Source organism: Schizophyllum commune, assembly GCF_000143185.2.
Source record: "Schizophyllum commune H4-8 unplaced genomic scaffold SCHCOscaffold_4, whole genome shotgun sequence".
Lineage (NCBI taxonomy): Eukaryota > Fungi > Basidiomycota > Agaricomycetes > Agaricales > Schizophyllaceae > Schizophyllum > Schizophyllum commune.
In genome coordinates, this window is record NW_026089541.1 from 3,159,465 (window position 1) to 3,172,829 (window position 13,365).

General features: G+C 57.8%; 5 protein-coding genes and 1 non-coding gene across 6 annotated transcripts; 3 read left to right on the plus strand and 3 right to left on the minus strand.

Annotated features, from left to right (window-relative positions):
* Positions 1–595: 595 nt before the first annotated feature.
* On the minus strand, positions 596–1,895 carry SCHCODRAFT_02620320 (uncharacterized protein). The gene is made up of 7 exons (XM_050344992.1): positions 1,729–1,895; positions 1,450–1,632; positions 1,306–1,392; positions 1,201–1,251; positions 1,082–1,147; positions 934–999; positions 596–883 (listed from the first exon to the last, which is right to left on the minus strand). The coding sequence occupies exons 1-7, from the start codon at positions 1,738–1,740 to the stop codon at positions 836–838; spliced, it is 513 nt and encodes a 170-aa protein (XP_050201362.1). The 5' UTR covers positions 1,741–1,895; the 3' UTR covers positions 596–835.
* Positions 1,896–2,163: 268 nt separating this feature from the next.
* Positions 2,164–3,451, plus strand: SCHCODRAFT_02687094 (uncharacterized protein). The gene has a single exon (XM_003032934.3). The coding sequence runs from the start codon at positions 2,315–2,317 to the stop codon at positions 3,347–3,349; it is 1,035 nt and encodes a 344-aa protein (XP_003032980.1). The 5' UTR covers positions 2,164–2,314; the 3' UTR covers positions 3,350–3,451.
* Positions 3,452–4,298: 847 nt separating this feature from the next.
* SCHCODRAFT_01211854 (uncharacterized protein) lies at positions 4,299–5,655 on the plus strand. Its single transcript, XM_050341252.1, has 3 exons — positions 4,299–4,470; positions 4,522–4,752; positions 4,807–5,655. The coding sequence occupies exons 1-3, from the start codon at positions 4,407–4,409 to the stop codon at positions 5,175–5,177; spliced, it is 666 nt and encodes a 221-aa protein (XP_050201363.1). The 5' UTR covers positions 4,299–4,406; the 3' UTR covers positions 5,178–5,655.
* Positions 5,517–5,590, plus strand: SCHCODRAFT_t72. The gene has a single exon. It is a non-coding gene; the product is annotated as a tRNA-Ile (tRNA).
* A 72-nt stretch (positions 5,656–5,727) lies between the features above and the next one.
* SCHCODRAFT_02620327 (Oligoxyloglucan reducing end-specific cellobiohydrolase) lies at positions 5,728–11,462 on the minus strand (the record flags this gene model as incomplete). The annotated part of the gene is made up of 22 exons (XM_050344993.1): positions 5,728–6,214; positions 6,266–6,427; positions 6,480–6,620; positions 6,671–6,780; positions 6,831–6,922; positions 6,974–7,241; positions 7,291–7,473; positions 7,528–7,704; positions 7,760–7,933; positions 7,983–8,147; positions 8,207–8,406; positions 8,466–8,701; positions 8,764–8,849; positions 8,905–9,115; positions 9,168–9,233; positions 9,288–9,397; positions 9,453–9,538; positions 9,589–9,660; positions 9,719–10,089; positions 10,172–10,363; positions 10,412–10,761; positions 10,810–11,462. Coding segments are annotated over 22 exons (4,346 nt in total), but the record flags the coding sequence as incomplete, so codon positions are not given.
* Positions 11,463–12,170: 708 nt separating this feature from the next.
* SCHCODRAFT_02666067 (uncharacterized protein) lies at positions 12,171–12,521 on the minus strand (the record flags this gene model as incomplete). Its single annotated transcript, XM_003033506.2, has 2 exons — positions 12,171–12,450; positions 12,505–12,521. 2 exons carry the CDS (start codon positions 12,519–12,521, stop codon positions 12,171–12,173), a joined length of 297 nt encoding a protein of 98 aa, XP_003033552.1.
* Between the last annotated feature and the right edge of the window lie 844 nt (positions 12,522–13,365).

Below are 13,365 nucleotides of genomic sequence, written 5' to 3' on the forward strand. Positions count from 1 at the left end.
TCGGGCTCTGTTTCGTTCTGGACCTCCGACTACGACTTGCGGCATCGACCCCGGCTTCAGATTTACATTGGGCGCGCGGGCGCTCGGCGGTGTGGTGGCTCGGCCGGGAGCCCGTGCGCGTTCGACTCGCGGCCATATCTTCTTCTTTTCGTTATCTTAGTATTTCGGATGCCATTGTATTACTAGAGGAAGCCCCGGCTTCGCCGGCTGCACACCTTGCTTGAATCTCGCGCGTGAGCCTGAATCCTACTCTCGTCGTCTGGGCCGTACTAAATTGTGGACGAAGGTGTTTGTGCGCTGGCCGTCGATGTCGCCTTGCAAGCAAGGTGACCATAGGAGCTGTTCACTAGGTGTTTGCCGTCACCTTGCACGAAAAGGGTCGTCTTCATCCCATTTGTTACTTACACGACCGTGCGCAACGCTCCGAAACGGGCCGCACACGAGCAGCGCATTCACCTGAGAATGGGCAATCCTTGTTTGCCAAACAAAGCCTTCCCAATTTGGCAAGTATTGGGCCAGGTACATATCACAGAACGGCATATACACAGTCTTGACCTGTGTGGGCTCAGACGGTATCGACGCATCCGCACCAAGATTGAAGATGGCTTAGCATCTATTCAAAAGGTGCTACTCTGTCCCAATAGGATTAGTGTACGGCTCTATGCTACACGCAAGCATGCGATGGCAGGCCCTTGGACAGTCAAGTATTTGTCCGGTCTCTCCATCTTGACCTGGCACGCCAAAAAGCACGCAAAAAGGTTTTCGAAGGGCGCCCGAGGGGCAAACAGCGCATCCTTTGCGGGCGAGCGAAGAACAACAGAGGATATTGGGACGTCTACTCGATCACGCCCAAGTGGTCTTCCTTTATTGTGCCAATCGCGAACTGGGGGAGACGTCAGCTTTATTTTGAGGGCTATGAGGGGGAAGACGCACGATTTCCGTAGCGTCAACACGCGTGCCGACGATCTTTAACCGGACCTTCGTGTTCTTCTCGATGATCTACGGACGGCGTAAGGGGAGCGACGACATGGCGGGTTCATAGGAGGGAGAGCAGTGGGTTTGGTGCGCGACAGATACTCACTGCATCTTCAGAAGCGAAGGATGGTGGATTGGAGTTAGGGTCGAACTTCATGTCCGGGTGGATGAGCTGCACGGCATCCGTTAGCAGGTACAACAGGGGAAACATGCCTCGACGCGAACCTGATGTGACACGAACACCGTCAACGGTCCAACGTCCGCGAAGAATCCCATCTGCCCGCATCATGTCAGCTGCATCGCACGGCAGCCTCGAGCAGCACGGCATGCCTTCGTGACATTGTTGACCACGCCATCCACGACCTCTCCCTTAAACGGCTTGAACACAATGGCCCGATACCGCGTGATGAACTCAGCCTGGGGAATGAAACGCCATGAACAAGGGTGCCATGAACAACAAGCGCTGCCACGCACCTGCCCGCTGCCGCTCATGACCATGCCCTTCCCGATGTCGAGGATGCTGACGACCGCAATGATGTAGCCAAAGCGACCGGAGCAGGTCCCCTCGACGTCCGCGTAGAGCTTCGCCTCCAGGAAGCTCGTCATCTGCGGCCCAAAGAACGAGGGGTGCAAGAGGATCGAGTGCGTGAGTTCTTTCTATGTGGGGCGCGTCGTTGTGGGCCAAAAGTTCGACAAGAGATGGGGGAAGGGTCCTTCAGCGCTCGATCGCGCTCGAGCGCGCGCGACACTCACAATGAAGAACATGTTGACGCGACTCCCTCAACCAACCGTGTGCAGAAAACGTGTGGGATCCTGCCCTGAGGCTGCTGATACTGCTCCTCAAGGGGGCGCTCAGCAAGGGGATGATATGAGAGGACCTGGGCGGTCGTGCAGGCGACAGGACGCGTCGTCGCCGTTGAACGTGATGGCAGAAAGCAAGCCCATTTTTGGATTGCCTAATGGGTCTTATCCCTTGTGCGTTCGGTGACAGGCGGGCCATCATTCAGTCACGGTCGTTTCGTCACGCGCCTCACTCTTGTCTTTGTCCATCACGGTCCATGGGTCGTATCTAGCAATGAAATATGTCTCTCTGAGGAGACTTGACTGACCTCAGCTGAAAGCACGGCTCTGATGAAGCTTTTGTACCAGGCCACACCCTATGCCGCGTGCCACGCCAAAAACAGGTGGCGTCGCGCGCAGTTCATGAATGTTGGCCAATGTGTCGATCACAGTCACAAAACGCTGGCCCAACCATGTATAAAATGAAAGTAAGCGCCCTGCCTCTTACACTCATCACCCAGCCACTCTTGAACTCAGCCACCCTCGCCGGCCCTCACCAATGACCGTGCCGTCAAAGACTCCGGGGCGTCGTCATCGGAACAGATATAGGAGGACGTCCAGGATAATCAATTCCAACTCATCGGAGTCCAGTTCCCTAGAACACGCCCCGCCACCGTCAACCTACGAAAGCCACCCGACCAGGCTACTATTTTGGGGGCCACACCATAACCATGTTCTACGGTGGACGCAGGGCCCGGGCAGCACCCTTAGCACGCTCATCCTCCGCAACTTGATGGTCAACTTCAGCGATCACGACCGAAAGGGGCTCTACCGCACGAAGGTCGGCGCGCTGAATCTGCAGGCCGACGCTGGGCCCTTTCTGACCTCAGATCCGGGGCACGAGGAAGAGGACCCGCACAGGTGGGCGCCCGCGCGGTTAGCGGCCATGGTCAACTGGCTCCTCGACCGTCGCTGCGCCTACGACGTTACTCGGGCGCAGCGTCTCATAGTCAGGTGCTGTGGAATCCAACCGCCCCCTTCTGGTGACGCACCGGGCACCGACGCCCTCAAAAGGTTGCTCTTGCACATGTCAAAATCACTCACCTTCGTCGAGCTCGCTTCGCCATGGCTCACATCAAATGGAACGCTGGCTGCGAATCCTCTTGTCCTGGCGGAGAACCTGACGCAAGTCTTCATCAAGTTCGAGCGGGCAATTGACAAGTGCTTCGTCCCAATCGCCCTCGAGCACCTCATCGGCGACATCCAGTCCTCCGTTCCTCTGCGGGGCCTCGACGTCGAGCTCACCGTGCCAACCTACGCTGAGGATGCTCACGTCGCCGCTCGCTGGATGGCCGTTGACAAAATTCTCGCTGAGAAGATAGCGGACGGCCTGCTTCCGCAATCTCAGAAGCTTCGCCTCTGGGTCCGCGCCGCGAAGGGTGGACAACAAGTCGTCAAGTCAAGCATGCACCGGTTGCGCGAGCTAGGACGCGTCGAGGTCCTGCGTGCTACGAAATTTAGCCTGGGCTCGTCTGCGAGAATCGACGTCGATGGCTTCATTTACACCTACAAAATGGATACCTGTTCAGCGTGATTCGCGATTTGGGACACGCGCATATCATATGAACACCGTTATAGAGCATCTACCATACGCTATATCGAATTGTACCTAATTTTTATGCCCCCTCGTTTGCTCAGACCTTCAATCTTCATTGGCTCGCAGTCGGGCAACGCTCAATAATGTGAAAGGACTCGGTCTGAAGCTATCTGAAGTCGTGAAAGCGTCTAGTGGGTTCTCGGCAAGTGCCGAACTGGTTTGCCTCTGGACCACCATCACTCGCGCGCACTCTCGCTCTGTGAAAGATCCCTCTACTATGTCTCTGGCCGTCCACATTTACGTGACTGACGATTATGTTCGAATGCCAGAGCGATTGGTATGCCACATAGCTGGTCCTGCCCGACAAAATTCCAAAAGCATGAGCATGAGTCGCTTTTTAGTGCAGGTCACCGAGCCAAGGCCTAAACCATTTGCCCGATGTTCTCAAGGTGAAGTGGCTCCTGTACCACAGCGCCGTACTGCCGTCAGTCTCTGAGCTGATTCGTCAAACCGCCCTGGACCCACAGTAAATGAGGGTGGAATATACTGAGGTGTGTACCGTCGATCTCTGTCAGTTTCCTCCCAGGACACAATTTATGGATCCACAGAACGTCGCACAGGAACGAGAACAATAGGCACGCCGTATTGCTTTCTACGTCCTTCTATCATGCCCTATCACAAGGCTTCAACGCTTCTCAACGCTTCCTCGCAAGCGCCCTCGAGCGCCTACAGCACCCCGCCAATAGCAAGCCCTCGCCGTGACATACGCGGCCAGCCGCGAAGCGCCAATTTTGGGGCGGGCCTAGTCGTCGCCCGCCGCAGCGAAGCGCCCTCCGAGTTCCTCGGCCCCGCCGATGACGCGTCCGCGCGACGACCGTGACCTGCACGAGGCGCCCGCGCACATGCGGCTAGAGCTTCATAACGGACTATCTCACACTTCGACCGCCACCACGACATACCCTCCGCCCAACGTCTGCCGTGCCGAGAAACGCACCGTAACTTGAACGCGACCGCCATCTTCACCATCCATCGATTGCTATCGACCACCATCGCGATGAATCCAGCGACGAGTAGCCAGGAGCTGGATACGCTGATACCATGCTTTGGGGAAACTGAGGGTACGTACGATGGGGCGGTGCGCGATACCGGGAGCTTATACGTCCTGGTAGAGGAGGATCTACTTCCTCTGGACCTCATCAGCCTCGATAGAATGCGACGCCCCAGCCACCGTGCGAGGCAAATTGATTTGGAAATCGAGCAAGAAACACCAGTGATGGGCTTGGGTCTCCTGGGAGTCGAGGAGCGACATACGCTCGATCCACTCCCCTGCGACCCGGTCATGAGCCTCACATCCACGATGGCGACAGTGACCATCGAGAGCAGGGGACAAGTTGACTGGGGTGCGCCTTTCATCTTTAGCGTTTCGCACACCTTTAGTGCTGACGCAGCTACAGCGAGCGGCTCAGGCAAGCACCGCGCATCCAAGCAGCGGCGCCACCACCGACGGCTATCGCGCTCTCACCCCTACTCCCCCGAACGCCCTCTCGCAAAACCCCTTCTCACCAACCTGCCGCCAATAGAAGGCCTTCTGGCCGGAGAAGACGACCTTGCGGCCGCGCCACTGAGCCCGCTAGTGCTTCCCGCCACCTGGCCGTCCCCCATCGGCTCCTGCCGCTCATCCGCGAGGCCTGGCTCCGCCTCGCGCAGCACGTCCATCGCGCGCTCGCGCTACTCGAGCTCGTCGCCCGCGCGCAGCGTGCTCGCTCACGCGCCCATGGTCCTCCCCGAGGAGCCATGCCAGGCGTCATGGGCCGTACCAGGCTGATGCCTCAACGCCCCCATGAGGCTTCGAGCTTCATACGCAGCAGCAGCTGACGCACTTCTGACGCACTCGGCCTCCTCGAGGCGCCTCGATACCCCTCGATAGCAAGTTTGCTGACCTTCTTCTCCACCATCTGTATCATCTAGTCTTGTTTTCGGCATGGGCCTCAGGCTGTGGATCGCTTCGTTATGTATTGCTTTGCGTGCCAGATTGTACTACCTACCGTCTCGTCGTTGTGCTTTGTAAGTATGGATTCTGTCCTAGTGTGTTCCAACTTCCAAGTACTGTAGTTTGGCCCTCAAATCGGCCCTGTCGGGGAGCTCTGTAATGTTTGCTTTACGAGGCCGGTTAGCTCAGTTGGTTAGAGCGTGGTGCTAATAACGCCAAGGTCGCGGGTTCGACCCCCGTACGGGCCACTGGGAAGCTCCGTTCCAATACCACTTTTTCTTACTCATATCCCCCTTACTACAACAAACATCGTTGCCATGCTTGATAAGGTGCAGCTGTGGGCATACGTGCAGCTTGCTTGCACCGAGTTCCTTGCGCCTTCGAGCAACAAGAATTCGTGAAAGCGATGCAGGTGCAACTCGATACACCTAGCGATTACAGGACTGCCCTAATCCATATCCTACGAAGGGGATAAATACAGCGATAGCGTTAGCATGAAGCAGTCAATCGAGTTGTTTTTATAGCAGTCACAATGCGATGGTACATATGTCACCCACCAATCCTACTTGCAAGCCTCTCCTGGCTCTCAGACCTTGCCGCACATGGCTCCCACACTGAGCCTCACATAGCTCTAGTCCTCGTCCTCAAATCTCAATATCTGTGCGTCTTCATCGATCGGCACATTTCTGTATCCTCTTCTTGACCGGTAGCCGTCGAAGAAGCCCTCCACGCGGCTGGCAGCCCATTCGTACGCGATGCCGGTTATGCCGATGATGAACCATGGTACGCTGGCCAGGGTGTCGAGCACTGATGAGTCGTTCCCGAACGACGGCGCACTCAGCCCACGTCCGTCGCCCGGTAAGCGAATGGTTCTGAAGGAAAGATCAGTCAAGCTGTGCGGATGGTAGGTACAGTCGACGTACCCTCTCATCATCCCGCTGCGCTTGTAGAACCAGTACGCAATCAGTGCGGTGAAGGCGAATGGGAGGACGATGATCGACATCCAGAACAACGCTCCGTGAGCGCGGAAGCCAGGGCATATATGCCTGAGCCCACGGTCTGGCCGCTCGCCGCCTTCACAGGAGCTGGAGGAATCGTAAGCTACGGGGATATCGCCGAAGAAAGTTGACAAATTACCTGTAAGGGATCTTGCGATAGGCCGTGCGTTCGTACCAATACTCGTCGCCAGCACGGCAAACGCTATCATCATCCGGCAGCGGCTGCGTGCCAGGGACCAGGACACACTCGCCTGCGTCGTTGCGCATGTAGTTGAACTCACTACACCATAATCAGCATTACCGACACCGCTGTAAATGCATGCAACGTACCACTCGAAGTCGCTAGCAGTGCACAAACAATTCTTTTGGACACGCTCCTCCGCCTTGGGTTGCTTGCCCACGACGCAGTTCGTGTCGCGCACGCGTCGGTGGTACAGGGTCTGCGCAACAGGTCAGTCGCGTCTCCACAATTCAGCACAGTCGAAATCACTTGACGGCCGAAGAGGCATCGCTCCGTGCGCTCCTCGCTGGGGCTCCAGAGCTCAAAGTCGTCGTGGCCAGGATCCTCGATGCTCAGTACGCCTGAACGATGCAGTCAATAACATGATTCCCGTTTGACCAGACTACACTCACATTGCTTCTTTGTCAGCGCCGAAAAGTCCAGATGAATAGCGTAGCTGTTCGTCTCGCGCGGGCCATGGGCGATGAGGATGAACCGCCGGCTCGTATCGCTCGGTACGGTGACGATCTGCCGCACGCGCAGCTTCCCGCCTTCGACAAACTTGTACTCGCGCCAGGACTTGCCCTCGTTAGTGGAGAACAGGACATGATCTGTCGGCTCCTCGTCGTTCGCCATGACAAGGACGCTGCCGGAGTCGCCGAATTCCCAGAGGTGGGCGTCCTGAAGGGCGTCAGTACTAATACAAAGGGGTTCGGAAGAGTGCAAGAACCTTGTGCACCTCCTCCCAGGTGAAGCCCGCATCGCGGCTGAGGAAGGTGTCCGACTCCGTGTACGGCAGCAGATGCTCGCCGACGTTGCCAACAGCCATGAGCAATCCGACGATGGATGGCGAGGAGTATGTCGCACGCGGGTCGAGACGCTCGGTGTACCCGTGGATGTGCAACGCGCAGTTCTACTCGTGCATTGTCAGGACCACTCCGCGAATTAGGGCAAAAAGTCTGCGCACTGTACTCTGGCACTCGTACTTGTTGCCGAAAGAGTCAACAGGTGGTGGGTTGAGAGGCTTCCATGTTCCACCGTCGTTATGAGTGATGCGCGACTGCAGCGCTTTGTGACCTGTCAAGACCGCCTCGTCCGCGTTGCCGACAATGTTGATGAGCGCAATGCCGTCCAGTCCGATCATCTGGGAGCAACACATTAGGACTCAACAGAACTCGAAGAGTACGCCGACAACTCGCCTTCTCGAAGTCCACATAACCCCTCTCATCGCGGTTAACATGCTCTGCGCTGACACCGAAGTATGTTCCGTTCGAGTTGCTCTTCAGGATGTTGCCCCAGTATGGACTGGGTGGCTCGGACATTGTCATATGCAGAAACAGCGAGTTAGTGGATGACTCGAGGACGGTGTAGGCCTGTAAGCGATCAGCGTCACCGTCATGATACCACTAGACGACTTCTCACATGCGTCTCCGGATGCATGCTCGGCGGGAAGCGACCCTCGGCGAAGTTCGCGCCGTCAAGCGACACTTGCAGCTGCAAGGAGCGCGACTTGGGATCCATGGCAGCGACGACGAGGTATTCGCTGAACTTCGCAAAGCCAACGACGTGCTCAAACATGCGGCGTTTCTGTTGAAAAGACATTGTCAGTATTGAGAAGGCAATGGATGTCTGCTCTTCAAGCTCACCTTAGTGTAATAATTACCACCAACGACCAACTCCAGTGGGTTCTCTCCGCCAAACATCCGTTGGCTGCCCTTCTTATCCCGGAAGCTCTCGCAAAGGATCTCATTGGGGTCCGCTGCCAATCGCGCATCGCGCGCCCATGCACAATTCTGCACGTACTCGTCGATAGTCGTCCATCTTCGACCGTTGTCTCGGGAATACGCTGCGCAAAAGAGCTCTGATGAGCATCCAACATCACCTTCAAGGCGAGCTGACACTCACACGCAACAGCCCGGCACTTCTCGCCCTGGCCCTCGCAGTCCTTGTTGCCCACCCAAATCAAGTAGTCCGACGTCGGATGGAAGCGCAGCACTTGTGCGCGGAACGTATTCGGCGGGTTGGGGGCCTCTTGCGGGTACCAGTTGCGCCCAGCATCTGTCGTGTAGTAGAAGCGCGCGTTTGGAGTGACGAGGTACGCGCGGTCTCCGGTGTACTTGTGATGGTAGAAACCGAGAAATCTGACAGAAAAAGGCAACTAAGTCAGCTTTTTTCATAGCGGTCTGTCGATGAGCTTGCTCACCGCTCTTCGGGGAAAAGCTGCGTCCATGTGTACCCTTCGTTCGCGCTTTGCCATATTGTATGGTCCGTGAGGCGTACAAGGATAGTCTGGTGTGACGTGGTCAGTTCATGAGTTTGAACCCACATGGATGAAGCAGCCTACCGGGGAGTCCTTGAAGTACGCATGCTGCGCCACCACGGCCGGGAACTCAAATGTTTGATGAACCACTGCACCCTCAGCCGGCTCCGCCTGACTGCACTGCTTCTCCACAGGTGCGTCCTTCGCTATACCGCCCTCGCAGATGTCGCCAGGGATCTTGCGGTATCCACTGGAGCCCCGGTATGTCTCGTCCGGCCTGCCAGTCGTGCATGTTCTGGAGAGCATCAACTGAGTACTTGAGTCGCACAGGAAGACTGCGAGCTTACCCTGCTGGTACGGGCTCTGGTCCCACAGGTACACAGTCGGCGCCTTGGCGGACGAAGTTGTAGTCACTGCGCCCGAGTTCTCAGCGCCTCGTCTCAGGACAAGGATGATAAACAACCCACCACTCGTAGTCGCTCTCTCCGCACTCGCATGGCTCGTCGTGCTCCACGGGCTCGTTGAATTTCTCGCCAACATAGCAATCCGCGTTAGGCTTTCTGCGGCGGTACCATTGCTGGAAGTATAGTGTAAGTCCAAGTCATGCACGGTTGGAAGACCGTCAAACGTACCTTGTGTCCTAGCAAGCACTCAGTCTCTCCGGAGCGCGCATACCACTTCTCGAAGTCGTTGTCACCGCACTTGCGGTCGCGCGTGTCTGGTCCAAGCTGTAAATCATGTTGCGGGCAAAGCCTCTGATTGACATACCCGCGAAGTCCAACCATTGCACTACGTAGGGCCCCACCTTCTTGTCGCTCTGATCCCTGCGTGCGACTTGGCCTGCGCAAGAGTGTCAACGATCAGGATGCAGATCACAGTCTCAAGGAAGCAGACTCACCCAACACCAAGAACTTCCGACTCGTACTATCCGGCACCGTCACCAGCGCCCTCGCCCTCAACCGCTGCCCAAAATCATACGTTTCCCACGTTCTTCCCCCGTCCCCCGACCACTTCACCTCGCTCGTCGCCTCTTCGTCGTCGATCAGCACCAGCAGCGACCCCGCGTCCCCGAACTCGTACTTGTGCGCGCCCTCGGCGATGCGGGTCCAGGTGAGGCCGGCGTCGGAGGACAAGTAAGTGTCGGAGTCCTCGTAGGGGGCGAGGGCGGGTCCTACGGAGCCGACGGCCATAACGTAGCCGGGGGCGGGGCTCGAGAAGACGCGCCCGAAGTTGTGGGGGGTGGTCACGGAGTGGAGGTGGAGAGCGCAGCTTGGGAATCGAAGTTAGTATAGGTGGATGGTTAGAGATGCAAAAGGTGCGCGTAATGATTAAAGGGCATGAGTCAACTCACTTCTCGATGTCCCTCGTATCGCAGTTGCTGCCCTCGGGTGCGCGGATAGGGGACCATCGTCTGCCGTCGTCGAAAGTGATCATGGTGCGCAATCGCTTGGTGACACCCGGGGTACCAGCTTGGTCTGCGTTCGCCACGACATTGGCAAGGCCGACACCGTCTACGCCGTAAATATGTTCATAATCGACATAACTGCGCGCCGCGTCAGTAGGGGTTAAACATAGGGCAATTGCCACGTACCCCGCCGAGTTCCTGTTCGTATCCGCAAGGCTCTCCACAAAGTACGTCCCGTTCGAGTTGCTCACGAAGAGTGTGCCAGTCGCGCCGTCATTGTCGCCGCGAACGACATCAACCGCCAGGGAGTGGAGGGTACTTTCGACGATGGTATACGCGTTCTCCTTGAGCAGCGCGGATGAAGATTGGGGGAACTCTGCATGAGCCCAGTTCTGCGCATCGGTCGAGACGTAGAGGCGCGTGTCTGCATGGGTGATGTCGCGAAGTGCGACCACAGCGAACTTGGACACGATAGCGAGAGCGAGGACGCCCTTGGCGGCCTTTCCGATCCCAAGATCTTCGATCCGCACGTCGTTCTGCGCAGCATGTCAGCAGAGAAGTATCGTGCAGGCCTAGGCACGCACCTCGAAGAAATCCGTGCTCGCGAACAATCTACTGCTCTCGATGGCGTGCGCCCCCGCGACCGCGTCCGCGTCAAAGGCCACGCAGAACACGAGATCGCGATGCGCATCGTGCTTGAACTCCTTCGTCGAGTGCGCGAACGCGCAGCGGGACGTGTCCGCGCGCATGAAGCGCATCTCCGTCGAGAACGCGTCCGTCGTGTAGTACGTCTCGTCCCGGCACACCACGCCCCAGCCGATCTTGCGCGGCTCGCAGTGCGTGACCTGGAAGAGAACATGCCCCGGCTGATCGACGTGGAAGGCGAGGGGCTTCGAGATGAGCGCGGGCGCCGCGGGGGAGGAGAAGCGCTGCCAGCTGCGCCCGCGGTCGGCCGTCCGGTAGTGCGTCGTCCCCCTGCCGATAGCGAAGGCGTAGTTGCGGTCAAAGGGGTGCTCGACGACGGTCTGCACGCCCTCGATGCCTGCATCGGCCCAAGTCTTCCCCTCATCACTGGAGACGAAGACAGTGCCATCAACCGAATCCACGAATACCGCGTCTGTCGAGTCGTCGAAGAAAAATATGTTGGAGGGGAGGTTTGGGAAGGACGTCAGCTGCGACGACGGTAGTCCCGCCGCCGCCGCAAGCCCCGCGAGGAGCAGCCACGTCCATAACATGGTCGTAGAGAGCAAAGCCGGTCGTTCGCCGCCAGCGATGTCGGCGCAGCGCGCTTGTCCAGTTACATCACGTGCGGTGACGTGTACACCGTAACGGTTGAGTTTATGGCCAACTACTCAGCGAAGGGCAAAGTGCAAGATACATTGGCTACAGCCAGTGCAGCACATATATAGCAGAGTATGCGAGGGTATATACATTGTGCAGCGACAAGCAAGCCTGTCGAGGTCAAGGTAGTAAAGAGGAACAGTCCGCGGAAGGTCGGAGTCAGGGGCACTCTAAATCGTCTTCAAAAGACTCGAGAGGGTCTGCGGAGGGTAGCAAGTGTCCAATCAACGGTGACGAGCGACATGCGATGGATGAATAGATAGGAGTTGGAGAGGCGCGCATGGGATGTAAGCCACCGGGAGCCCTAAAATGAAACGGAGAAACCACAACGATAATGGTGATGCCACAAGTACGACAGGAGGTGAAACGGAAGGGTTGATTAAGCAATAAAGGACTTGATGAAAGAGGATGTTGCCATGATTAAAGTATATAGGCGATTAAATGCAGCGCATACAGATAATTAGATGCAGTGCACATGGCGGATGGTACGGGTGTCGGGCATTGATTCGTCGCGCACGGGCGTCGCGCGCGGTCGTAGCGATGCGTGAGGGGTCGTAGACGTGGCAGCGGCACGACCGCACGACGCGACACGACGCGCCGCACATTAGTTTTCCTTGATGTCCTCGTGAATGGGCTCGCACGAGCTCGCGGTGCTGGCGATGGAGTACGACCGGTCCCGCGTGCGACCAGCGCTGCAGAGCTGGTGGTCGGAGGCGGAGGATTGCTGCACGCCTTTGACGCTGAGCGTGGGGATCGAAGCGGAGTGGCTTGACGACGTGCGCGTCACAAGGGGCGGACGCGACGACAGGACGTTCGGGTTTGGGAGCGCGGGCAACGGCTGCGACGGAGGCGGATGCATAGCAGGGACACGACGGCCGGCACGCCTGGGATATGGGTTGTTAGCGCATGCGATTGAGAAAGGGACGAAAGAAGCGCACTTGAGGACAGTGCCCATGCTCCCGCTCCTCCTACGCGCAACGCGGTCCATCATACTGGTCGCCGCGGCGCATGCGGCCTGGTCAAGGCTACCACTGCGGGAACGCGAACGCTGCCATGCGTCGCCCGCGCTCCGGACGGGGCTCTTGATGGAGTTCATCGGGGACATGCCGAGCGTCAAGCTCGACCGACGTCTGCGCATGCGCGGCGCAGGGCTCGGGGACGAGGGTGTCGGGGCAGACGAGCCCGTGCCCGGCGCCTGCGGGGTGGTGTCCATGCTACGGTCGTCGTCGGACAGGTCGATGTCGCTGTGCGTCGGGGTCGTGGGCTGGGAGTTCGCCGGGTACGTGGAGTGCAAAGGAGGAGCCATAAGGCCCGAGGAAAAGAAAGACGAGTAGGACATGATGCGCGACGTCGCAGTCGGTGGTGGTGGGAGGTGATGGTGGTGGCGAAAGGCAAAACTGAGAAAAGGAAGAGCGACCCGAGAAATTTCGATTTCCGCATCTCCTGATGCCGACGTTCCGAAGTTGAACGATCACGTGCTGGTCATATTCTCACCGGAGTCTATTCCGCCATGCCCAGGGTTTTCCGAAATGGAAGGAGGTTCCCACCCTTGGTCTCACGTGCAACCAACTTGGTCGCACGTGAGACCAACTTGGTCCGGCCACGAGGCGACGCCACATTGCGGCGACGCAGGCGCCCGCGATCAAGCCTGACACCAACCACCATCCAGTGCACGATCGCAGACGCGAGAAGGTTGTACGACCATAGGCGGACGCCCGGAGAACCTTTCAGGAGAAGGAGCAGGATTTTGCCATGCAGGAGGGAGCAGAGGAGGATCAAGCCGCCGTCTCAAGCGGAAT

Bases quoted from the DNA above. Each gene is read 5' to 3' on its own strand.
- SCHCODRAFT_02620320 (XM_050344992.1), bottom strand. The intron at 1,148-1,200 runs GTTCGCGTCGAG...GATGCCGTGCAG, and splicing joins CGGTGTTCGTGTCACATCAG to CTCATCCACCCGGACATGAA. The intron at 884-933 runs GTGCGTCTTCCC...CGTCTCCCCCAG, and splicing joins GTGTTGACGCTACGGAAATC to TTCGCGATTGGCACAATAAA.
- SCHCODRAFT_02687094 (XM_003032934.3), top strand. From the start codon at position 2,315: ATGACCGTGCCGTCAAAGACTCCGGGGCGTCGTCATCGGAACAGATAT.
- SCHCODRAFT_01211854 (XM_050341252.1), top strand. From the start codon at position 4,407: ATGAATCCAGCGACGAGTAGCCAGGAGCTGGATACGCTGATACCATGC. The intron at 4,471-4,521 runs GTACGTACGATG...ACGTCCTGGTAG, and splicing joins ATGCTTTGGGGAAACTGAGG to AGGAGGATCTACTTCCTCTG. The intron at 4,753-4,806 runs GTGCGCCTTTCA...ACGCAGCTACAG, and splicing joins CAGGGGACAAGTTGACTGGG to CGAGCGGCTCAGGCAAGCAC.